Raw genomic sequence first — 27,006 nt, 5'->3', positions numbered from 1 at the left:
AAAGTAGCTGAGGTTCAATACTGCAGCTGGCAGAACTTGCTGCAAAATCCAGGGTAGAGATCCCCTGAATATATACCCCACAGCCTAGATGGGTTCACTTGGTGTTGTTGTTTCCTGAAGTCCTTCTTCTACCTAACAAGTAGAATATAGTTCTCTACATTCAATAGTTGGATTAATATCAGTACAATACATTTTATGTTTTTAATTCTAATAATGTCCAATGCCTTTAGGTGAAATGTACAAAAAATATTTTCAATAAATAAAATGCAAAGCAGAGATCGTAATTACGTGCAGTTTCACAGTCTGCAATATCTAAATAATTCTAAAATTATTAAACACAGCAAACTGTGTCAGAGAGTTAATAAGCACCTGGGAAAAAGACCAACATAGTTTTTGACAAACACACAGGTCCTCAACAATACAAACAGATTTTCAAGTGCCTCTCTGCATCCTGCTATTTGACTGTAGATCTAATGCAGTAAGCAAGTAGAAATGACCAGTTTCCTGGCCTGCAGCTATGATGGCATTTTGTTATGCAGAAATCTATAAAAAGACAAAAGCAATCATGTACAACATTATGTGCTTTGCTTCTGCAATAAAGCCAGCCTTGGTTTGCAGCAGTGATGACAAGCTAACATTTTATCCATTTTTTGGTAAAAATCAAAAACAACAAAAAAACAAAAACAGCTCAAAGCTGAATTTTACATTTTGTATATAAAAAAAAAATCAAGAACTACTTGTTTTCTGTTTTTCATCTCTGGTTTCTGATGAGAAAATCCAATTATTTAAACATACCCGGACCATACTCGGACCACACCTGAACACTTTAAAGATGTCTCTGTAGTTTTTTTCACCAAAGAGTAAATGTAGACAAATATATAAATTAGTCACGCCCATAATTCTGATTTTGGAATTTTAGATCAGGATAACTGTTAGTAGTAGTAAAACTACCTTATACGGCATATGACGTCACAACATGAGGGTGTGTTTAAAAATATGTGAAAACAACCCAGACTTTTGTTCCTTATTGCTAGGAATTTTATGTTTTCAGTTTTTATTAAAAGAAAATCAGTCTAATCAAACAGAAGTGTAATTCTGCTTGTGCATTTTTGACAAAAAGGCGTGTGTTTCAGTTTAAGAATCAATTAAACACTAGTTATTGGTTTACTGGTTTCTTAAGAAGAAAAAAACAAAAACAATTCCTAAAACATGCACGGATGATTCTTTGCACCCTGTAAAAAGCTTTGGCTAGGCAGCTAACCACACCATTTATCAACCTGGTTTAAGGTGCTTCTTTCAGAGATGTAGAACTACACAACACCAGCAAAGACAATTCTAAAGGAAGTTTAAACGAGAGGTCATGTGTTTTTTTGCTTATCTTTACTTGATAATGAAAATACAATACACAAAAAAAATATATATTAAACGTAAAGCTTTTAATGACCAACCTCCATCTTGTATTCCAGAAGTGATAGTTTCATATTTTCCTAACTTTGCTCTCAGACTGCAAGTTTACTGTTGGGTTCTTAAGATTCTAAAAGTAGAATGGGACTCCAGTCCTTCAGATATAAAGTTCCACTTTTTATATAACAGTAGACTTTTGAAATATGGTAACGATTTGCTTCAGACTATATTTACTGGTTTTGTACTTTCTACATTGTACCACCAGAGGGCATTGCTGAATGTAAACCTTTTCTAGCTTTTTCTTCTCGTCCTAATTTCTGTCTCTCTTCTACTCAGCTTTTATTACCCCACCTTTCTCTTTACATTTCATCTAATTCTTTAACCTTTTGTCTGTGTCACTGTTTTATCTAAAACACATATTTCACATATTTTCATGTCTGTGGACAATAAAGTTGATGATGATTATTATTTCTAATTAGTATTATTATTTATGTCTTGTATTTCCTCTTTTATTCATGTATACCTTCTACCTTCCCTTCTCTCAGGTGTTTCCTGCTTTTTCTCTTGTTTCCTTCCATCTTGTGTGTTCTTTCACTCTTATTTTTTCCATCTTTCTCTGTCTTTTCCTCAGGGCAAAAGCATAGAAGCATAATTACTGATATTAATTGTTATAAAGTTTATTTTTATTATTTTTATAGTATTCCATTACCATTTTACATTTGCTGCTCCTTCCAAAGGCTTGTGAAAACCATTGTATGGAAACTCCAACATTTGTAGCTTGACTGGAAAATAAACTGTTGACTTTTAATATTGATTTTGTAGTCTGTTAAAGTAATTTCCTGAAAAACTGCTAATTATCCTTTCTTATCTATTTCTGTCCTCTACCACACCAGCCCACCTGCTGAGGCTCTACTGAAAATTTTCAATCTGTGATATCACTGGTCATATATGGATAAGAATTTTAGGTAAGTGTTTATCTTATATGTCTTGTTTAATGGTAAAAAAGGTATGTAGGATTGTACCTCTTAATGTCTTTTTTTCTCTCACATATGTGTCCATCATTAACTGAGCTCCAAATTGTTAGCACGGTAACAGAAGGAAGCTGATGTATGCTGGATATTCAGGCAGTCATAGGTACTATTCACTTAGCAGAAATATTCTTGTCATTCCTGTTACTTGCCATCCTGTTTCAGGTACTTCATGGATATTGTCATTTCTGTCATTTTTTAACATGTTCCTTTTTCCTCTGTCTGACCCTTTCTCCTCCTTCCTTTTTCTCTCTCTGTTTTATCGTGATATCTCGTCATCCCTCCTTCTCATGTTTGTCGCACATCAAACCTCACAGACAGAGGAGGGGAGAAGTGTGTGTCTGAGAGTGTGTGTCTTTGTGAGAGAGAACGGGACAGAGAGAGAGAGAGTTAAAGAGAGCAGCAGACGGCAGACAAACTGACTGTGAGCAACAGCAGCTGCTTTTTCCCTCTGAGCTGTGGACAACCTGCAGGACAGACCAGCTCTCGCTTCTGAAAGCCGAGGACTATCTGGCTTCTTCTAAACTAGCTCTGCTCCTGAAGCTGTTCCAGATCCAAAGAGGAGTAAAGAAGATACATATGAGGACATACAGAAACAGTGGAAACTTTTCATTTGCAGTCAACCTGGGATCCATTTTTCTTTCAAAAATCTAAAAGAAAACAGAGTTGAAGGAAAGTAGAAATAATCTAGTGTATTTCTGACAAAAAGAGGATGCTTGTGTTTGCTACAACTGTTCCAAGCCAAAGAGAACGCAACTGACAGAAGAAATCTGGTCACGAACTTCAAAACATATCTTTCAAGACTTAATAAAAACAAAGGATAGAAGGCTTAAATCAAGACAGAACAGGAGGAGAACGGTTTCTGCAACCCAACCATGTTGTTGGAAATTTCTCCTCCAGTTTCAGGTCTAGGCAAATAAAGACAAAGACAAAACAAGAGAGAAGGAAAGGAACAATTTCAAAACCTAATTTTCCCTTCAGAGATATTTTACGTTTTTTTCTTTAAAACAAGAAGTTAAATTAAAAGAAGTAAAAGAGAAAACATAAAGAAGAAACGAGAAGATCAGATAATTTAAGACAAATAGGAATTCTGAAACTGGAATGTTTAAAAAGAAATAGTCAAAAATGCAGAAATGATATTCCAAGAGGCAAAGTAATAGCGGAAAAACAAAACAAAATAAAGGAAAAAAAACATTACCTATTAATAAAAAAGGAACAGTTAAACTTGAAGAGCAGGCAGCATGTTGATCATGCAGCTCCTCATGTTTCTTGCTGCGCTCTCTTCCATCATCCACCCTGTTCCCTCAGTGGCCCCTGCAAGCAGCGTGGCACTTAGTCGGCTGGACCGGTGGGTCCGCTCGGGCCTCCAGATGCTACAATTGGATCAGCAAAACCGCTGCCTCCGCATGTCCTCCATGTCTGAGGCAGACTGTAGACGACTCACCCACCTGCCGCTGTCCTCTGTGGCCGTGTACATGTCTGAGCAGCGCACCACTGCAGGTAGGACCAAATGCTGTACTACTGTTACCCTCAAACAGATGGCACCACTGAGACAACAGAGCAGTTCACATTCACATTGCTCTGCAAAGTGATCAGGGCCCGTGTTCAGAAAGAATCCTAAGACGAAAAGTAATTCCTAGCGACGTCAGTCTAAGAACAATCTTAATCTCCTAATATTTTTCTTAGAATTATCCCTCTGTAAGATAAAAGATATTCACGAAGCATCTTATGCATTATGAGGGATCCTAAAGTGAGGAGATGTCAAGAGTAATGAGGAGGACTTTTAGTGAGCCTAGTGAGCCTAAGAGTGTCTTCAGCAGAGATGGTGAAAAGACAGAGAGAAAGGAGAGATATTTTCACAACAATGAACAGTGAATTAATAAAATGCTGCCGACTCGATCACGCAGGGATCCACCCCCCTTAATAGTTGAGTAAATGACCACATAAACTTCTATAAAAATCATACAATTATTAATATAGAGATTAGATAAGCGTTATCATCCCCGTAGGAAGAAATTAAATAATATTAAGCGGTAGGGCAGGTTAAAGGTGCACCTCTAGTAAGGTGATATTAGGAAGGATAAATAAATAATAGAAACAATAATAAATCCCTATGAAGAAAAAGTTAAATCAAAATTACAAACAATACAGAATAATTTAAATATTTACAGACTGTTAAATGCTTTCAAAAATAAATTTGGAAAAACTCGAAAAATATACAAACATAAATACAAACAGTAGACGGGATTACAATTATCTAAACACTATGTACAAAGAAGGAAGATGTAAATGAGGTGAATCAGTATTTGTTGTATTTTACATGATGATGTCAGCAGCCTAAGCCTCATCTATAACACTGCCCGTCCATGGAGAAGTTTTCTGGTTTGCTGTTATCTCCTCTTAGCTTCTGATCGCAACAGGTACCAGAGCTGCTCACATTCCAGGCTGGTGCTGAAAGCAGAGGGAACACACATTGATCTGCTTGGGAATGCCTGTTTGTTCCCACCGTGATCCCAGGACCAAATCTACCTTTCAACACTCCTCTCTTCTCCACCAGCTGGCTCTGCTCCTCTGTTCAGTTTGGTTTTCTCCACCTTTTTTCTCTGTATTGTTTTGGTCATTTTACCAAAAAAAAACTTGTTATATAAGAAGGAAATCACAGTAAAATGCTGAATTTTAATATTAATATAAAATTTATGAATATAAAATAGATGCAGTATAAAAATAACCAGCATGGTGAGTAAACATAACAATAAGCCAATCAAAATAATGATCAGTATGTACATAAACTATGTTCAAACATGTTGATGCTGTGTGAGAATTAATTTAATTTAGCAAATTTCTCTCCATCGATTTCTAGGAGCCATTTTTTGCAACCACCAATCACAGCTCTTAGAAGACAGCGTCACACCTAGCAACGGGGTCAACCACACCTCCTCACTTCTGTCATCGCCTCTCTCAGAGTTGCTCTCAGCAACAAACTGAAGTTCTTTCCAAGAATTTTTAGGCTAAGATAAGAGCTCTCTGAGAGGACTCTGAGAATCTTTGTGTATACGTGCCCAGATGTTTATTCATTTATTGCAAAAAAAGGCATGCTAGATTTTAGTTGAAAAAAGTTGACTTTACAATAAACACCAATTTATCTGAATCAGTACCCAGCTAGAAAATGATCATCTAACCTTTCGATGGTTAGCTTCCTTTCTGGGGTTAGCTGTAAGTAGTTATGATTCAACCACTGCTTAATGTTTTTTAAGCAGTTAATTAAAGATGACAGCTTGTGAACCTCAGGAATCTTACAGGAGCATTTTACCTGAATATCATCTGCAAAAAGATGAGAATGAGAATTATCTGTCCTAAAAGGAATAATTTATACTAAAAACAAAATAGGTCCCAGCCAGCGCCATGAGGAACTCCACAAAGAAGCTCTGTAGATTCAGACATAATCTGGTTTACAGACACAATTAAACACTTATCTGGATATGTAGGATGAAAACCACTTCAGAACAGACCCAGACATTCCAAACAGATCAGTCAGTCTGTTTATCAGGATCATATGATTAACTGTGTCCAAAACTGAGGAGAGGTATAGCAAGACCAGGTCTGTGTATTCTCCAGAATCTGTTGACAGCATTATATAACTGGTAGCTTTAAGTTGTGCTTTTTCAGTGTAATACATTTTATGAAAACCCAATTGGAAACGGTCAAATATTTCTTTTTTCAAGTAGGCTATAAGTTGGACAGCAACTGTCTTCTCAACAGGCATTGGCATAAGAGGATGTTTGAAAATTGGCCTATAATTTTAAGGCAATCTTGGATCCAAGTTGGGTTTTTTAAGCTTTGGTTCCCCAACTGCATGTTTTAAAAAGCTGGGAACATTAAAAAGGCTTACAACCCAAGGACAAATAGTATCAACAACTCTGATATTAAAGGAATAAAATATATGAACTACCTAACATCTGAATGTTTAAGAAAAACTTCATACAAATGCATCATTGATTTGATGTTGGGCAAAGAATGTAGAACACATGAACTCTGACTAACAGCTCAAATGGCCTTACATGTTTGAGTGTTTACGTAGATTTGGATTCATATCCTGGGTGGAGCTGATATACACTGGACCCTCATGTGTCATTCTGACTAATGGTGATAGGTCATTACCTTTCCCACTACAGCGTTTGGTCCAGCAGAGATGTCCTCTCTCTCCAGCCCTTTTCGCCATTGAATTCGAACCACTTGCTCTTAAAATAAGGTAGCACCCACACATAGTAGCCTATACAATGATGATATTATATTATACTTGCATGATGCTGAATAGTCAGTTCCCATTCTCCTTAAGTTGATAAATTCTTTTGGCTTAATATTCGGATACACAATTAACTGCTCTAAAACTGATTTTATGCCTCTCTCAGCATCGTACCTACCAGGTTCTCTGAAGAATGGTCGGTTCAAAGTGATTAAAGACCACCTAGACTATCTAGGTTTTATTATACCCAAAAATCCAAAATTAATATTTAAATTAAACTTTAAAGACTTTATATTGAAACTCAAGCAAGACATAGAGGCCTGTGGATTATTACCTCTATCTACGCTCATCGGCCACTTTATTAGGTACACCTGTCCAACTGCTCGTGAACGCAAATTTCTAATCAGCCAATAACATGGCAGCAACTCAATGCATTTAGGCATTTAGACATGGTCAAGACAATCTGCTGGAGTTCAAACCGAGCATCAGAATGGGGAAGACAGGTGATTTAAGTGACTTTGATGTAGCATGGTTGTTGGTACCAGACGGGCTGGTCTGAGTATTTCAGAAACTGCTGATCTACTGGGATTTTCACGCACAACCATCTCTAGGGTTTACATAGAATGGTCAGAAAAAGAGAAAATATTCAGTGAGCGGCAGTTCTGTGGGTGCAAATGCCTTGTTGATGCCAGAGGTCAGAGGAGAATGGCCAGACTGGTTGGAGCTGATAGAAAGGCAACAGTAACTCAAATATTCACTCGTTACAACCAAGGCATGCAGAAGAGCATCTCTGAATGCACAACACGTCGAACCTTGAGGCGGATGGGCTACAGCAGCAGAAGACCTCACCGGGTGCCACTCCTATCAGCTAAGAACAAGAAACTGAGGCTACAATTCGCATAGGCTCATCAAAATTGGACAATAGAAGATTTGAAAAATGTTGCCTGTTCTGATGAGTCTCAATTTCTGCTGTGACATTCGGATGGTAGGGTCAGAATTTAGCGTCAAAACATCAAAGCATGGATCCATCCTGCCTTGTATCGACGGTTCAGGCTGGTTGTGGTGTAATGGTATGGGGAATATTTTCTTGGCACACTTTGGGCCCCTTAGTACCAAGCATCTTGAGCATCGTGTCAACACCACGGCCTACCTGAGTATTGTTGCTGACCATGTCCATCCCTTTATGACCACAGTGTACCCATTTTCTGATGGTTACTTTAAGCAGGATAATGTGCCATGTCATAAAGCACCAATCATCTCAGACTGGTTTCTTGAACATGACAATGAGTTCACTGTACTGAAATGGCCTCCACAGTCACCAGATCTCAATCCAATAGAGCACCTTTGGGATGTGATGGAACGAGAGATTCGCATCATGGATGTGCTGCCGACAAATCTGCAGAATCTATGTGATGCTATCATGTCAATATGGATCAAACTCTCTGAGGAATGTTTCCAGTACCTTGTTGAATCTATGCCACGAAAGATTAAAGCAGTTCTGAAGGCAAAAGGGGATTCAACCAGGTACTACCAAGGTGCACCTAATAAAGTGGTCGGTGAATGTATGTCTTTATAACATGATGAACAGATTGCTGTAATGCTCTGCTTTCTGGTCTCCCTAAGAAGAGTAGAGTGCCATCCCACTTATTACAAAATTCAGCTGAAACATTGCCGACAAGAACCAGATGGCGAGCTCACATCATACAGATTTTGCTACCTGTACATTTCACATTTCAGAACTGATTGTGAGGGTATTTTATTGGTTTGTGAAAATGTTAATGGTTTTAATCCAGCCCTCAAGGCCCCTCAGGTCTTTTGCTGGCATCCTAAATTTAAACTAAAACATACAGGGAGGGTCATTTATTTATTACTGACAGATGTAGACATAAAAAATGCCTACATCTGTATAATCAAATGTTTATACAACTGTGATGAAATATTATATTCTACTTTATCTTATGGTTACAGAACCTAAATAAAGGGTTTTGAACTCTTGAATTTCATTTTTTTATATTGTTAATTAAACTATTTTCAATTGCCTTTCCATGACTGTTATTATGTTATTTAATTCTAGAGATCTTATAATCAATTTATTTAGTCAGTTTTTGCTTTTAAGGGGTGATTGTTTCATGTTTGTTCTTTTGGTTTAACTTTATGTCACACTGGATAGAAAGGAAAGTGATCTATATAAAAAAATCTGATTAATTGATTATGTTACATATTTCATTTGGAAATTACTTATTGATTTCATAAAAATGACATTTCATCTTAGTTCAGAGAACTTGTATCTTAAAATGCCAGATGTATTCATTTGAGCTGAGTATTTTTTTGGAAAATTGTGCTCCTTTTTTTCGCTCTGAAATTCAGCTGAGTGGTGAAAGGGCATGGTTAGAGGGCATGGTTGGAGGGTGTGATCATCTGTCTAACTACAACTAAATAGCAGCATCAACAATTATCAGAACCAGACCTAGATACTCCCATGGTATAGTAACAATCATGTGAAGTAATATAAATATATGCACTTTTTAATACATTAATTATGGATCGTGGTTACATTATGCACAATGATTCTGGGTTAAGAGTGTGCCTCAATCTGTATACTTGTGTGATGCATTTAAAGATGAGATGTAATGGACTTGCTTTGTGTTTTTTTCTTTCATGTAAGCCTCACATGGCTAATTCCTTTTTAATAAGCTAGTGAACTCAATAGCAACATTCTGCTCTTCCAAACCTTTCCAGGTCCCTTAAAAAAAGTCCTGGCAATCCTGCCAGACTTTTCCAGTGGGATGCTGAGCTCCAAGGGTAGGAGAAGTTTCAGTGTTGGGCGGATGCTGAACAGAGCTGAGGGACCCCACAGACATAGCCAGCCCCTCTACAGTTCCTCTGCCCATGATGTTGTACTGGTGCTGGATCCAAGCCCAGGAGAGAACTTTGGACACCCTGTGGTCCTCTTTTATGTGGACATGAATGTGACGAAGAAGAGATGTTCCCACCTAGATGGCATTTACCTGGGTGAGTGTTTGAAGTCATGATCTTCTTCGCTGACAATGAAATGTCCTTTTGTATTCTGTTGATAGCACATTTAAGTGCGAACACAGTATCTACTATATTGTTAATGTCTGTAGTTAATATGTGGGTTGCTATTGTCTCTAAGATTTTGAATACAGATCTTTACTAATCTTCTGTGTTTTACTGCAGCTTTAGTTGAACAGTGACATCTACCATTCAGCTGAAGCTGTGACTGTACACCTAACTCATGGTTCAGTACAGTACCCTGCCAAAAGTTTTTTTTTCCACATTTTGTCACATCGAATTCACCAACTGGAATGTGTTTCATTGAGGTTTTGCATTCCAGACCAACACAATGTTGTGCATACCTGTGAAGTGGAAGTAAAATTATACATGCTTTTCAACTCTTTTTACAATTAACAATCTTAAAAGTGCTGCATGTATTTGTATGAAGTCAACACATTGAACAACATTTTGCTGCAGTTACAGTCTTTTGGTGTCTCTTTAAGCGTTATACATCTAGAGAAAGGCATTTTACCCATTCCTTTGCATAAAGGAAACCTAGACAAAAAGCTTAATCAGATTGCATGAAAAGCTTCTGTTCACAACCATTTTCAAGTTTGGCACAGATTTTCATTTAGATTCAGTTCTAGACTTTGAGCCCAATCCGTTGTAGCTCTGGACCTCCATCAAAGTCTCAAGTCTTCTCAAGGCTGTAACAGGTTTGCTTCCAGGATTGTCCTGCATTTAGCTTCACATCTTTCAATCTACTCTGACCAGCTTCTCTCTCCTTGCTGAAAAAATCATCCCCACATCTTACCAGAGGAACGTCTTCTACATGTTCGTTGCGTCCCCTACATGGCTTGTAGAGAACTACAAACTGGCCTTCTTGTGGTTTCTTTCAACAATAGCTTTGTTTTTGCCACTCTTGCTTAAAGATGAGGTTTGTGGAGGGCACAAGTATGAGGTGTGCTGTTAAAGGGTTCTCCCACATGAGGTGTATATCTCTGCAGCTCCTTTAGGTGTTTGTGATGATGGTTCTTAGATAATTGTCTGTAACAAACCTCTGAGACCTTCACGCAACAGCTGTATTTATGCTGAGATTAAATTACAGATCGGTGGACTCTATTTTCTAACTAGGTGACTACTGAAGAGAATTGTTTGCTCTGGATTTTATTTAGTGGCATCAAATTTAAGGGATCTGAATACAAATGCACACCACACTAATCATATTAAAATACATTGAACATTTAAAACCATGTTTCATTTTCCTTTTCACTTCACAATAAAGCACTACTTTTTGTTGGTCTAATGCATAAAATGCTAAAAACATTCTTTGAAAATTGTGATTTCTTTGTGACAAAATGTGAAAAAGTTCAACTGGTAGCGATAGTTTTGCAAGGCACTGTACATTGTTTCTAAGGTCACAGTTTATCATGGTTCTGTTGCAACTGCAAATAGCAACAAATGGCAAATGCAAGGCTCCTTTTAAAAAAGAAAATCGAACAAAAAATAAAACAGAGCAAGAAAAACAAAGCAGCGGTTCCAGATAAGTAGCTCAGTAGCTAGTAGTAATTTAATTTCAAAATAAAAAAATGTTTTAACAATTTACATTCACTACAACATTAGCATTGCCCTATAGGTCGTATGTACACTAAATGACTGATTAACTACATGCTACCTCGTTGTTTTAAAAATGATTGAAGACTTATTTGCAGGACTCTATAATAGCTAACTACATGCTGACGAGCTAATGCAGCCATTTAATTTAGGTTATTTGGACCAGGAATGTATCTAGAAGTTACAGCACACCACCCCCCAAAGAGTGGTGTTTGTGACCCCTGCTTTAAAGTTTTGCACACTGCTGTTTAAAAACAAAAAGGCAGATCTCAAACCGTCTGAGTCATCATGACCTTACATCTTGAATTGTCTTTATTATGAAGAGATTAAGGTTTTTTAATCTTCAGTTACTCCTTTTCTGTCATGATGCGGAATAAAAAGCAATAAAAACAAATGTCGTATTTTCTGCCAGACTGTATTTATCTGTTTTGTGACAGTTTGGCAAAAACACATTTGCTGTTACATCCCCTAAACAGGTATCATTGTATAGTCTTTACTTCTGAGCAGCTTCCCCCAAGAACCAAACTACATTAAAAGTAAGGTAAGGTAAGGTAAGTTTATTTATATAGCGCTTTTCAACAATGAGACACTCAAAGCGCTGTTAAAGGACATAGAAAACTTGACCTTGCCAACAATGAAAACTATATTTAATTTGGGTGAAAGGTTGTATTCAGAATGTAAAATACAGCTTACAGCGTGGAAAAGATGAGTAATACTGAACATGTGTGCAATTAGTAAAGGACAAAAAGCCATCCTATTCATAACTAAAAAAGACATCTTGTTTAAATCTTGGAAAAGTGTTATACAACCACTGTTGTATAACAGTGGTTGAGAAGTAAAAGGAGAAAAGCCATCCATTGCACATAATAGAAAGGAGGCCAACAGAAAGGTCCCATTTTCTAAATATACTTCTAGAGTAAATTAATGACAATAAATGGCTGACTTAAGTTAGCCATGAAGAAGCTGTGAATGGGTGTTCTCTGTCCTAAACAGGAATCACCTCCGTGAAAACAGCTAATCGTGGGTTGATTTTGGGTTGATGTGTTTGGACCTTTTTAATAATTCAGCAAATTTCTTTCTAGTAATGTCACTAAGGGGTCTTTTTACTTCCTTCAGTATGCAGCCACAAAAAGCTGCAATTCATAAGGGTGGACTGTATGTTAAGTACGGTATAACACCTACCTACCCCTTTGGTAAAGATAGAACCGATTTTTGTTCAGTGAGATAAAAAACGTGTTGACTGAACAGCTAGGGTAAGAACTCAAAGTATCTGAAAGGTGTAAGTGTAGCTGTGACTGTTTCAGCATGAGTATTCATTTGTTTCTGATTTTGAAAAATTATTATTACTTTTGTGTATGTAGTTGAATAAATTCTTAATCAAAATGTAGCCCTTATTCAATTACATGGTGCACAAGTAAAACCTTAATGTAAATGGTCTCCCAGAGAAATGTCTGTCAGTCAGTCATTTTCTACCGCTTATTCCATAGTGGGTCGCAGGGGAGCTGGTGCATATCTCCAGCAGTCTATGGGCGAGAGGTGGGGTATACCATGGACAGGTTGCCAGTCCATCGCAGGGCAACACACAAACAACCATGCACACACTCATTCATACACCTAAGGGCAATTTAGAGTGACCAATTAACCTAACAGACATGTCTTTGGACTGTGGGAGGAAGCCGGAGTACCCGGTGAGAACCCACGCATGCACGGGGAGAACATGCAAACTCCATGCAGAAAGACCCCCGATTGGGAATCGAACCCAGGACCTTCTTGCTGCAAGGCAACGGTGCTACCAACTGCATCACCGTGCAGCCCCCCTGAGAAATGTAATAAACTAAATAGAAATAACAGACAAAGACAATGTGAAGACTAATTTGTGTAGGAGATATCTAAAGGGACACGGAAGTGTTTGAAAGTTTCTGAGCTCCTGCTGTGAGTGAAGTCAGGGCCAGATGTTAAGGTGACTTTGTCCCAGTGTCACACGAACACACCTCTGTGAATTATTCATATCTGCTCACACAGCAAAGTGTCTCCTTCTGGACTGGCTGTGGTAAATGGGTTTGCACAACTCCCTCACAACTTGAAAGAAACCCACATAATAAGATAACATAATAAAACAGTTTTCTATATTTAGAGACTAGAATGTCTGCCAACTTTTTCTTGAACATAGCTGAAGCTTCCCTGTTCCTGCTAAATAAATGCATCCCCACAGCATGATCAGGCCACCAACATGTTTTATTATGGGGATGATGTGTTAACTTTCCACCACACATAGGATTTTCCATGTGGGAGAATAAGTTCTAATTTAGTTTTATCTGACCACAGCACCTTCTTCTATGTCTTTGCTGCTTCATCCCCTATTGGCAAACTGCAGAGAGGACTTATCATTGATTTCTTTGAACAGTTCAACAATCTGGCCACTCTGCAATCAAGGATACATTTATAGAGTGCTTAAATGATATAAGCAACAAATTATCATACCTGAGCTGTGAATCTCTGCAGCTCCTCCACAGTTACTATTGCAATCTTTGCTGCTCTTCTGATGAAGGCTTTTCCTGTCCAGCATATCAGATTAGGTGGACGGCCATGTCTTGATAGGTTTGCAGGCGTCCCATACTCTTTCTTTCTTCAGATAATGAAACTGCCTTTATTGTGAGATTGAATTACAAATAGGTGGACTTTATTTACTAATTGGGTGACTTCTGAGGGCAGTTGGTTTATTCAGAGGTGTCAAAGTAAAATGAAAAAAATAAACGTTTTATTTGTAAAAATGTATCTTTCTTCCACTTCACAATTGTGCACCATGTCCTTCTCAAAATATTAGCATATTGTGATAAAGTTCATTATTTTCCATAATGTAATGATGAAAATTTAACATTCATATATTTTAGATTCATTGCACACTAACTGAAATATTTCAGGTCTTTTATTGTCTTAATACAGATGATTTTGGCATACAGCTCATGAAAACCCAAAATTCCTATCTCACATAATTAGCATATCATTAAAAGGGTCTCTAAACGAGCTATGAACCTAATCATCTGAATCAACGAGTTAACTCTAAACACCTGCAAAAGATTCCTGAGGCCTTTAAAACTCCCAGCCTGGCTCATCACTCAAAACCCCAATCATGGGTAAGACTGCCGACCTGACTGCTGTCCAGAAGGCCACTATTGACACCCTCAAGCAAGAGGGTAAGACACAGAAAAAAATTTCTGAACGAATAGGCTGTTCCCACAGTGCTGTATCAAGGCACCTCAGTGGGAAGTCTGTGGGAAGGAAAAAGTGTGGCAGAAAACGCTGCACAACGAGAAGAGGTGACCGGACCCTGAGGAAGATTGTGGAGAAGGGCCGATTCCAGACCTTGGGGGACCTGTGGAAGCAGTGGACTGAGTCTGGAGTAGAAACATCCAGAGCCACTGTGCACAGGCGTGTGCAGGTAATGGGCTACAGGTGCCGCATTCCCCAGGTCAAGCCACTTTTGAACCAGAAACAGTGGCAGAAGCGCCTGACCTGGGCTACAGAGAATCAGCACTGGACTGTTGCTCAGTGGTCCAAAGTACTTTTTTCAGATGAAAGCAAATTCTGCATGTCATTCGGAAATCAAGGTGCCAGAGTCTGGAGGAAGACTGGGGAGAAGGAAATGCCAAAATGCCAGAAGTCCAGTGTCAAGTACCCACAGTCAGTGATGGTCTGGGGTGCCGTGTCAGCTGCTGGTGTTGGTCCACTGTGTTTTATCAAGGGCAGGGTCAATGCAGCTAGCTATCAGGAGATTTTGGAGCACTTCATGCGTCCATCTGCTGAAAAGCTTTATGGAGATGAAGATTTCATTTTTCAGCACGACCTGGCACCTGCTCACAGTGCCAAAACCACTGGTAAATGGTTTACTGACCATGGTATCACTGTGCTCAATTGGCCTGCCAACTCTCCTGACCTGAACCCCATAGAGAATCTGTGGGATATTGTGAAGAGAACGTTGAGAGACTCAAAACCCAACACTCTGGATGAGCTAAAGGCCGCTATCGAAGCATCCTGGGCCTCCATAAGACCTCAGCAGTGCCACAGGCTGATTGCCTCCATGCCACGCCACATTGAAGAAGTCATTTCTGCCAAAGGATTCCCAACCAAGTATTGAGTGCATAACTGTACATGATTATTTGAAGGTTGATGTTTTTTGTATTAAAAACACTTTTCTTTTATTGGTCGGATGAAATATGCTAATTTTGTGAGATAGGAATTTCGGGTTTTCATGAGCTGTATGCCACAATCATCCGTATTAAGACAATAAAAGACCTGAAATATTTCAGTTAGTGTGCAATGAATCTAAAATATATGAATGTTAAATTTTCATCATTACATTATGGAAAATAATGAACTTTATCACAATATGCTAATATTTTGAGAAGGACCTGTACAATCCCAATAAAATACATTGAAGTTTGGGGTTGTTACATGAGACGATGTGGAAAATGTTTAATGGGTATGAAATCATCATGGCAATCATTAAGGTGTCTTTATATGTGGACCACAGCAGTGGACCAGCCTATCCACCTCTTGTCTGAATGCCACGTCGTCATTGTCCTGGATCAGCCCGATGACTGTGGTGTATCTGCAAACTTCAGGAGTTTCACAATTGAGGAGTGGGGAAAGAACACTCCCCTGGGGGGCACCAGTGTTGACAGTTTTTGAGCAGAAGAATATGCTTCCCAGCCTCCCCTGCTGCTGGTCAGTCAAGAAGCTGTTGATCTACTGACTGGTGGGGGCCGGCACTGCAAGCTGGGTGAGCTTCTGATGGAGGATGTCTAGGTGTCATGGTATTGAAGGCTGAGGTGAAGTTTACAGACAGGACCCTGGCTTACATCCGTGGGTGGTCGAGGTGGAGCAGGATTAAACGCAGTCCAAGGTTGACTTCATCATCTGCCGACCTTTTTGGCTGTTAGGAAAATTGCAGGGGGTACAGCAGAGGGCCTATGATGTCCTTCAGTTGCTTTAACACCAGTCGCTCAAAGGATTTCATGACCACAGACATCAGAGCAACAGGGCTGCAGTAATTTAATCCTGTGACAATGCATTTCTTGGGGACTGGTACAAAAGTGGAGCTTTTAAAGCGGGAGAGAACCTCACACAGCTCCTGAGACTTTGGCTGAAATACGACCTTCCCGATGAAAGCTGCGCTCACTTCGTTGTTAGTGGGTGGGGCTAAAATGATATCATCATGTAGTATACATCATCATGATGTATACTACATTTGAAGTGGATCCAATGATGTATGAGGGAGATGGAGCACTTGAAATGTCCTAGGGGGTGCTGTTGATCCAAATTCCAATGTACTCCAATAGAGCTGTTTGGGAGCTGACGAAGATCAACCATATTCAGTTTGGAGTAAATCGGACCATGTATGTATAACTTAGAGCCAAACGTATGGCCTCGGCGAGACATCAAACTTCGCCACAGCGCCACGGTGACACCCTCCGTCCAAACCAGTCAGTACTGGATTCTATCTTAGACCATAATGTAATCTGTCACTTGGGACAGTTTCACATTGACTAGGTGAAGGACACAAAATATGGACCATCAAAAGGAAAACATGACACTTCCTGTTCTCAGGGGGCAGGGCTGTGATGATGTCAGCCTCTGATCAGTGAATATTGTTTGGGGCCAGAGGCAGATCAGTCTCAGAAGGTTTCATGTCTCTGTGACTTTCCTTGTTGGAGCTATATCAATTTCGTCTTTTATGGCGAGAACTCATATTTTGAGGAAACTCTGCCTGTGATCCCAAACAGTTACAGCCAGCTCAACGACTCATCCGAAAATCAGAACACTGAGAGTAAACCTACTGGCAGACCACCCTGGCATGTTTTAGGCGTTTGCCCAAAAAATCAAGGTGGACGACTCACTGGAAGATCTCAGCAATTAAATAAATTAGAATCTTCAGAATTACAGAGAAATGCCCCTGTTTCCCCTGGGAAAAGGAGACTTCGACAGCGAGCTGCTGTCACAACAACTGATAGGAGTGAGACAGCTGGAAATAATGGAATTCCCCTCCAAAACAGATTTGCCCCACTACAGAATGAAAACCAGGAAAATGATCCATCTTCCAAGAACAATAAAAGATTTGAGAACAACCTTCATTCTAAACAGCCTTCTCCTAAATTGCCAGAGAAAAAGCGCCCCACCGGACCAAGAACCCTAATAGTGGGCAACACAGATGTGGATGGGATTAAAAACTTCTGCGACTAGAAAAACACAGAAATTATGATTGGTACCAGTACATGGTGTCCGATATCTCAGAGAATATTCTTGCAATCACAGAAAAGCACCCGTCTCCAGAAAACCTTATTTTACACTGTGGAGCCATGGATGACGTCAGAGGGATTGAAGGAGGATTTCACTCGTCTTCTGAATATTGTTGGAAGTCTCAATATCAAGGTGTTTCCCAGCGGACCCTTTGCACCGATTTTCTGTGGATATGAGGTTTTTTCGAGACTTCTGAGGATTTATAAGTGGTTGAAAAAAACATGTGCCACTGCACCTGTGAACTTCATCGACAACTATTATATTTTTTGGGAAAAAAGACAACTCTAAGCAAGATGGTTTCTGTTTGAACAAGCCAGGAGCCAGACGTCTCACATCTAATCTCTTTTATTCAGTAAATACAATTTTCTTTGCGAGAGCAGACAGCACAGAAAAGGTGGAGGGGGGCTACTTTGTTTAAAGATTTACTAAAGTATAAACAAGTATTTCTGGGAAAATTTGACTCTTTTGAATATTTGGCTCTCCCGGTCCGAACCCTGTTCTTGAATATTTACAGGCCTCCTAAGTCCAAAATAAACTTTTCAGTGATTTTAATAAGCTTTTATCTGTGATATGTGTTGATTATGACTGTTTAATTATTGTAGGAAACTTCAACATTCACATTGATATTGTGATAATTAATCGGAGAATATTATTTAATATTTAATATTAATATTTTAATATTTTAATATTTTATCAAATAATATTTCGGTCTGTTAAGGGTTGTCCTGTGAATACCAGTGCAGTAAGGCGATGGTATTAGGACAAAATAGAAAGGTGTGAGACGAGCTCTGACATTATTGAACAGCATAAACTCTGCACACACATGGAATGAATTTCCACAATTTCTTAAAATACAAGAATTTATTAACAAAAATAAGTCAACTCAAAGTCAAACATATTTCAATCAACAAACTCTTTACTATGCTAAAACAATCCAACTAAACTACCAAGCAGAATTAAAGAATAGGGAGGATTAGTGGGCTATGTACAATATAAACAAGTTGATTAAAGATTGGAAATTATGACCAAAAAGAGTGATGCAACATTACCATGCAATGTTATTTATGTTTGAGAACCAAGGATTATCTTGAAGAATCTGGAAGTGAAGTTAAGTTAGTCTTGGAACCAACTTAGGCAATAATCAGAAAACGTTTAGACAACCCTTCACAATGCAAGATCAGAAAAAATATTATTTTAATAAAATAATGTTTTAAAGAATGATCTGCTGAATAAAACCAACCTTCTGGATGACCATTTCTCAACGGTGTCTCATTAGCTGCCTTTACTTATTGAAATAATATTTGAAGAAATATTATTAAGGGAATATTTTGGAAAGAGCCAAATCTTTCTGGAGAAATGGGGCGTAATGATGTTTACTTAGTTATCAGATTTAGTGAAATAATGTTTAGGGACTATTATTCACTAGCTTGAAACTAATAACCTTTCTGATAAATATTCTGTAGCAGCAAGCACGTGTTCTTACCGGTTAGCATTGAGCTAACAAAAGAAGCTAATAGCTTAGCACCAGAATCAACACATACCATTAAAATACAAGGGTTAATAAAAAGGTTAAAATGCATAAGCGCGGACGGTGCGTTATGAGCAATCTTCTGTGTTTAAAATCACCCTTCAAGTAAAGTTTGACTTAACTTAAAAACACACAAACACAGAACACAAACAGGGCACGTGTGCTGCAGATAGCCTGCTAGCACTAAGATAGCCGAGTTTCACACAAACAAAACCAAACTTCATAGAATGAAAACGTTTAGATCATTTCATCCTAACTGTTAATCTGCCCAAACCTAACCTCTGACCATGGTGAGGAAATGTTGTCCAAGGGGCGTAGTTTGAAGAAACTTCCACAGTCAACAAGTGGTTAGCTCGGTAGCTTCGCGGGGGGTTGAAGGTGCGTTTGCTCTGTGAACAAAAGGGTTAGCTCTGGAGCTGCAGCTGGGCGGCCCGTCCTGTCCGCTGACCACGATGAGGCGGTCTCTGGTGTCTTCCTTCCAGACTGGGAGACCGCGTCTTTGCGGGGGCTTCTCTCGAACACTGTTTACTTCTGCAGGGCTCGGAGAGAAAGTCAGCAATGCTTATACCTTAATTTCCCCTCTTTATGAATGAAATCACCGGGTACACAAACAGTGCTTCACTTATACTTAACTTGTGCATATGATCACGTGATCTTATGACACTCTTGGATCCAGTTTGAAGAGTTTATGTCTTTTTGCCAGCAAAAGACATTAGCGCGCTTTGTTCCCCTCCTATCCTGATGAACACCGGTGTGGAAGAGGGCGGATGTAGCAACAGGAAGTCCGCAGTTATCCCGTTTCCTGGCTGTGCCGGAATAAGGTTAATGGTTTATTTTGACAAGTTCCAGAAAAGTCCGTACCGGAGTTTAATGTTGAAATCCATTGTTGTGGGTCCCAACATTGACTATCCTGAAGACAGAAGTGCAATAGATCTATGTGACACTCTTAGACATTTTGATTTGACTCAACATGTTAAACAGCAAACGCACAAACAGGGACATATTTTGGACTTGATCATCACTAAGGGTCTAAACATTTCCAAGGTGTCTGTAACTGATGTTGCCATATCTGACCACTTTTCTGTTATTTTTGAAAGCCTAATCTCCAATGGCTCAGTTTTCCAAAGAGACATTATAAGAAAATGCATCTTTAAGGACGGTGCTGCTGAAACCTTTAACCAGATTTACTCTTCTACCTCCACTTTGCCCTGTAACACTGTAGATGAGCTGGTAGATAACTTTCATTCTAAAATCTCAGACATCATTGATTCAGTTGATCCAATTAAAGTGAAGGTCGTTTCTGGGAAGAAAAAGCCTCCATGGAGCAGTGCTCCACCAGTATGAGTGAAAAAAAGGAGTGTCGAAAAGCTGAACACAGGTGGCGAAAGACTGGACTCCAGGTTCACTATATTATCTATAAAGAGACACTATACAGATATAACCTACAACTGAAAAATGCAAGGGAATCTTTCTTTTCTGAGAACAACAGCAAAAACATTAACAATGCTCGTGCATTATTTGCCACGGTCGACAGGTTAACAAACCCTCCTGTAACTGTAGCATCTGAACTCCACTCTACCAGGGCCTACAATGAATTTGCTAACTTCTTCACTGAAAAACACCTAAAAGATCAGAGGGGCAGTCAGCACATCCACATCAACTACAGTACCAAAGTTGTCTCCAACTAGAACTGATTTTGACAAACTTTCCCAATTTCACCAAATAAACGAGACTTAGAAAAAATTGTACACCAACTAAGCTCTTCTTCCTGCTGTCTCGATGTTTTACCCACAGTTTTCCTTAAGAAAGCTTTGCCCATAATAACATCTGATTTAACACAAATAATAAACACGTCGCTTTTGTCAGGTGTTTTCCACCCGGGCCCTGAAAACAGCAATTATCAAACCTCTATTGAAAAAGAGCAACTTGGACAAGCTGCTACTACATAACTACAGGCCTATATCAAACCTCTCCTTCATCAGCGAGATTATTGAAAAAGCTGTGTTTCAGCAGTCAAACAACTTCCTAACAATGTCCAACCGCTTCGATGTCTTCCAGTGAGGCTTCCGGCTCACCACAGCACAGAGACTGCCCTTGTCAAGTTGTTCAATGACGTCCGTATAAATGCAGAATGTGGAAAAACCCCACTGCTGGTATTATTGGACCTTAGTGCAGCATTCGACACTGTTGATCACTCCATTTTATTAGAGCGCCTGTAAAACTGGGTCTGCCTTTCTGGTACAGCACTCAATTGGTTTAAATCCTACTTGAAGGACAGGAACTTTTTTGCGTCAGTAGATAACTATACATCAGAGACAAAAATCACATGTGGCGTTCCCCAAAGGTCCATCTTTGGGCAACTCCTATTCAATATCTACATGCTCCCTCTAACTCAGATTTTAATAAACAACAACGTAAGTTATTATAACAATGCAGACGACACACAGCAATACGTTACGATGTCACCAGGTGACTATGAACTCGTTCAAGCGCTGGGTGAATGCTTAGAAGAAATCAATGCGTGGATGTGCCAAAATTTTCTTCAACTGAAGCGAAACAAAACTGAAGTAATAATTTTTGGACCAAAGGAAGAGCATTTAACAGTTAGCACACAGCTTCAGTTAAAACAGCTAGACACCACCAATCAGGCTCAAAACCTGGATGTAATGATGGACTCAGACATAAACCTTGAGAGGCACATAAAGACAGTAACAAGGTCAGCCTTCTATCACCTAAAGAACTACTCCAGGATTAAAGGACACATGTCTCAGCAGGACCTTGAAAAACTAATTTATGCATTCATCTTAAGTAGAATTGATTACTGCAACGGTGTCTTCACAGGTCTGCCTAAAAAGTCGATCAGACAGCTGCAGTTGACCCAGAATGCTGCTGCCCGCATCCTCACTACAACTAAGAAAGTGGAGCACATCACCCCGGTTCTAAAGTCCTCACACTGGCTCCCTGTAGCTCAGAGAATAGACTTTAAAATACTTCTGTTAGTCTATAAATCACTGAATGGCTTAGGAACAAAAAACATAACAGACTTGTTGTCAGTGTATCAACCACCCAGACCTCTCAAGTCTTCTGACTCAAATCTACTCTGCATACCCAGAACCAGAACCAAACATGGAGAAGCAGCTTTTAGTTCTTATACTCCACTAATCTGGAATACACTCCCAGAAAATTGTAAAAGCGCTGAAACCCTAAGTTGCTTTAAATCAAGATTAAAAATGTATTTGTTTAGAGTGGCCTTTGACTGTGCTATCTAAACATTATTAGTTAAGTTTTCAGTCCAATTTTCCTTTCATTTTCTTATCCATCATTCTATTCTCTCTTTTTTTTATTACCTCTGTTGTTTGATCTTCTGTATCATTGTAATGTTTTTCATTGTGTGCAGCGCCTTGAGTGCCTTGTTGCTGAAAAGCGCTATATAAATAAACTTGCCTTGACTTGACATATGTGTACCGAATTTCAGAATCCTCGGTTAAAGCATGGCCTGGGGCTGATTTTATTTTATTTTCTAAAGGGGCGCTGTGGAAGAATTAGGCCACGCCCACCAAATATGTCATCACATTTCTTTTGGGGACTGGACTAGGATCAATCATCTTGAATTTGGTGCAATTCAGAAGATATACAGGTCCTTCTCAAAATATTAGCATATTGTGATAAAGTTCATTATTTTCCATAATGTCATGATGAAAATTTAACATTCATATATTTTACATTCATTGCACACTAACTGAAATATTTCAGGTCTTTTATTGTCTTAATACGGATGATATTGGCATACAGCTCATGAAAACCCAAAATTCCTATCTCACAAAATTAGCATATTCCATCAGACCAATAAAAGAAAAGTGTTTTTAATACAAAAAACATCAACCTTCAAATAATCATGTACAGTTATGCACTCAATACTTGGTTGGGAATCCTTTGGCAGAAATGACTTCTTCAATGTGGCGTGGCATGGAGGCAATCAGCCTGTGGCACTGCTGAGGTCTTATGGAGGCCCAGGATGCTTCGATAGCGGCCTTTAGCTCATCCAGAGTGTTGGGTTTTGAGTCTCTCAACGTTCTCTTAAGACACAGAAAAACATTTCTGAACGAATAGGCTGTTCCCACAGTGCTGTATCAAGGCACCTCAGTGGGAAGTCTGTGGGAAGGAAAAAGTGTGGCAGAAAACGCTGCACAACGAGAAGAGGTGACCGGACCCTGAGGAAGATTGTGGAGAAGGGCCGATTCCAGACCTTGGGGGACCTGTGGAAGCAGTGGACTGAGTCTGGAGTAGAAACATCCAGAGCCACTGTGCACAGGCGTGTGCAGGTAATGGGCTACAGGTGCCGCATTCCCCAGGTCAAGCCACTTTTGAACCAGAAACAGCGGCAGAAGTGCCTGACCTGGGCTACAGAGAAGCATCACTGGACTGTTGCTCAGTGGTCCAAAGTACTTTTTTCGGATGAAAGCAAATTCTGCATGTCATTCGGAAATCAAGGTGCCAGAGTCTGGAGGAACACTGGGGAGAAGGAAATGCCAAAATGCCAGAAGTCCAGTGTCAAGTACCCACAGTCAGTGATGGTCTGGGGTGCCGTGTCAGCTGCTGGTGTTGGTCCACTGTGTTTTATCAAGGGCAGGGTCAATGCAGCTAGCTATCAGGAGATTTTGGAGCACTTCATGCTTCCATCTGCTGAAAAGCTTTATGGAGATGAAGATTTCATTTTTCAGAACGACCTGGCACCTGCTCACAGTGCCAAAACCACTCGTAAATGGTTTACTGACCATGGTATCACTGTGCTCAATTGGCCTGCCAACTCTCCTGACCTGAACCCCATAGAGAGTCTGTGGGATATTGTGAAGAGAATGTTGAGAGACTCAAGACCCAACACTCTGGATGAGCTAAAGGCCGCTATCGAAGCATCCTGGGCCTCCATAAGACCTCAGCAGTGCCACAGGCCGATTGCCTCCATGCCACGCCGCATTGAAGCAGTCATTTCTGCAAAAGGATTCCCGACCAAGTATTGAGTGCATAACTGTACATGACTATTTGAAGGTTGACGTTTTTTGTATTAAAAACACTTTTCTTTTATTGGTCTGATGGAATATGCTAATTTTGTGAGATAGGAATTTCGGGTTTTCATGAGCTGTATGCCAAAATCATCCGTATTAAGAAAATAAAAGACCTGAAATATTTCAGTTAGTGTGCAATGAATCTAAAATATATGAATGTTAAATTTTTATCATTACATTATGGAAAATAATGAACTTTATCACAATATGCTAATATTTTGAGAAGGACCTGTATATAGAAATTAGAGCCAAACGTATAGCCATGGCATGACTTTAAACTTAAACGCCACCACGGCCACGCCCTTTTATGAAAAGTGACTGTGCTTCAAATGAAGTTAGACACACTAGTTATCAGTCACCTCACACAGTTTGAAGTGAATTTAGTGGAGACAGCGTGACAGCAACCTTTCCCAGTAAAAAAATGACTTCCTGGTTTGAGGGGGTGGGGCTTAGATGATGTCAGCATATGACCCCATAGGATCGTCGGTAACCCGAAGGTCCTCCTTCATACCAGCTTTGGTGTCATTTGGCGATCTTTGGGAAAGTTATTGCGTTTTTTCACTTTGGGTAAAATCATGTGCATCTAGGAGAAAGGCAAAAACCCCGCAAAGACGCCATGGAATAATAAGAAACATAAATTACAATAGGCCCTTGCAGGCCTTCCTGCTTGGGCTTAATAAAAGTGTTGATAAAAAAAGTGAAACCAAAAAAGGGTTGTTTTGTTCAAAATGACTAGTCTTCAGAGAAGGCCAACATGTAACAAATTTTTGATCATTCCAATATTGGATGGAGGGTTCAAATAAAATTTTTTGACTGCAGGAAACAATAAGTAACAAGTCAGTCTGAAACTGAGGTGTCTTGTTTCCCATCTTTAGGGGATGAGTGTTTGACGCTGGCTTTAAAGGGTCGTTGCCAGAACCAGCTGAAGCGTTTCCAGACAGCTCCACAGAGGCTTTTTGGTTCTAGACGGGTGGCAGTTGGGACACTGCATGGCGGCACTGCTGGAAGCCGTCTGCTGGAACGAGCCATTGAAGGTTTCTGTGAGGTCCACTTTCTGCCATTGGTGGTTGCAGTTGGAGACAGCAGCTGGACACAGAGACTCAGATGTGTTGGTAGGTCTGCAGTCTGCCATAACCATCACAACATTTCAAAGGGGCTTTTTCTGCTTGGTTTCTCTGTTCCTTGTCGTGTTTTATTGTTTGCTTAAATGGAGTTTAGACAAAAATTCAGAATGAAAGACTCACCTTCACCGTCTCCACCTTCCAATGACTCTACTGTGCGTCTCCTGGCCTTCCAATCAGCATCCTATCCGTCTGATTCTCCATCCAATCAACTCTGATGCCTTGCTTTTATAGGACTTTCATGTGTTCATCCTCGCTTGTCAGCTGAGCTCATCTACGACTCCGACGCCTCCTCGCACTGTTCGTAACAGACTCTCATAATCCTTCCTCCCCTTTGTAGGAGCGCTTGCCTCGCTTCATGGCTCAATTCTTCCTTGTCTCAGCTCTGGGCAAGTGGAAAGCGCATCAAGAACTCCTACACTTCTCCTGCTAAGCGTTGCCGAGGTGGCCCTGCCTCCTCACTGGCTCCCGCCGCTGCATCACCCAGCCTGGTTTCTCCAGCAGTTTCTCCTTCCATCTTCATCCCTAAAACCTATCATCCTACAAATTTCCATGCTTCATTCATCTCCTTCATGGATTCTCTCCAGCGTTCCACGTCATCCCTTACTCACCTGCTCTGTGACTTTGCCGCCATCTCTGCCACACCAGCATTTCCTCTTTCCCTCTCCATCGTAGCTGCCTGCTCCTCGGCTCCTCCCACCGCCGTTCGCCCTTGCTAACGCTCGGCCTAGCTTGTCTCTAGGTAAGATGTATTACTCCACTCTCTCTTCTCTATCTTTTTCATTAATGAGCTCTTCAAATGTGTGGTGTTTCCCACCCTTCTTTTCATTCATGTTGATCCCTTACACTCATGTATTTTACCATCTCGTTCAGGCTCAACTCTAAATCTTATGGAGCCAGCTCATTAATCTAGTTTCTCTCATTTTACCATTTCCCGAGGCTGTCTAAATGTATCGCTTCCTCTGATAGCTTTTCTGCTTTGTTTAAATCATCTCGTACCCGGCTTTCTGTCCGAACTACCGCACCCTGCTGCCGGTCAGACCTCTCAGAGTTTCTCCGGTCCTTGGTCCTCAGAAGTATACTTGCGGCAAGGGTAGGTCACACTCTGCAGTGCAAAACTACAAAGTATTAACACTCCTCCCTCTTTATTTATACATGCTTGGTCACACACAGTTCAAACAACATTCAAGGTGTGTGTGTGTGTGTGTGCGTGTGTGGGGTCAGAAAGGTTAGGGTCCATGTGTCTTGATTTTAGAGAAAGGAGTGAGGATTAGTACCAGTCCCTAGATGTTGCTGATAATAGCATAACTCACCCTTCTCTCCTATCTCTTTGTCTATGACATGTGGGGGAAGAAAGCACTTAGAGCAGACACAAGTGATAAACAATATAAAAAGTCATAAAACCCTAACAGTTCCCCCCTGCTTTATCATGAATAAGTCATGAGTAAATACATGTAAAATGAAACACTCTGTGTAAGCACAAACCCACAGGACGGAAAACAGATTATTTTGTGGGAAACACTTACACGGTTCCCCCGCCCTAGGCAACCACCAATCATGGCAGAGTGAAACAATATAATAAAGCAAAGAAACAAAATGTAATAATAATAAAAAATAAAATAATTAAAACAAGCCTTGTTCATATCATCATTGCACTTTTTCTCATTTCACTTAAACAGCAACTTCTTTCGAT

At 39.8% G+C, this 27,006-nt stretch overlaps 1 protein-coding gene across 1 annotated transcript in view; it reads left to right on the top strand.

The window, feature by feature from the left end:
* The first annotated feature begins 2,910 nt into the window (after positions 1-2,910).
* si:ch211-67e16.11 overlaps positions 2,911-27,006 on the top strand; it is a 74,902-nt gene continuing 50,806 nt past the window's right edge. Inside the window, exons 1-3 of the mRNA XM_047369896.1 lie at positions 2,911-3,932; positions 9,415-9,687; positions 25,068-25,304. Coding sequence (XP_047225852.1) covers positions 3,674-3,932; positions 9,415-9,687; positions 25,068-25,304 — 769 coding nt within the window. The 5' untranslated portion in view covers positions 2,911-3,673. The remainder of the gene's footprint in view (positions 3,933-9,414; positions 9,688-25,067; positions 25,305-27,006) is intronic.

This window comes from Girardinichthys multiradiatus, chromosome 7 (genome assembly GCF_021462225.1).
Source record: "Girardinichthys multiradiatus isolate DD_20200921_A chromosome 7, DD_fGirMul_XY1, whole genome shotgun sequence".
NCBI lineage: Eukaryota > Metazoa > Chordata > Actinopteri > Cyprinodontiformes > Goodeidae > Girardinichthys > Girardinichthys multiradiatus.
The sequence above is the reverse complement of the archived record's forward strand: the minus strand, read 5'-3'. Positions and strand labels throughout refer to the sequence as shown.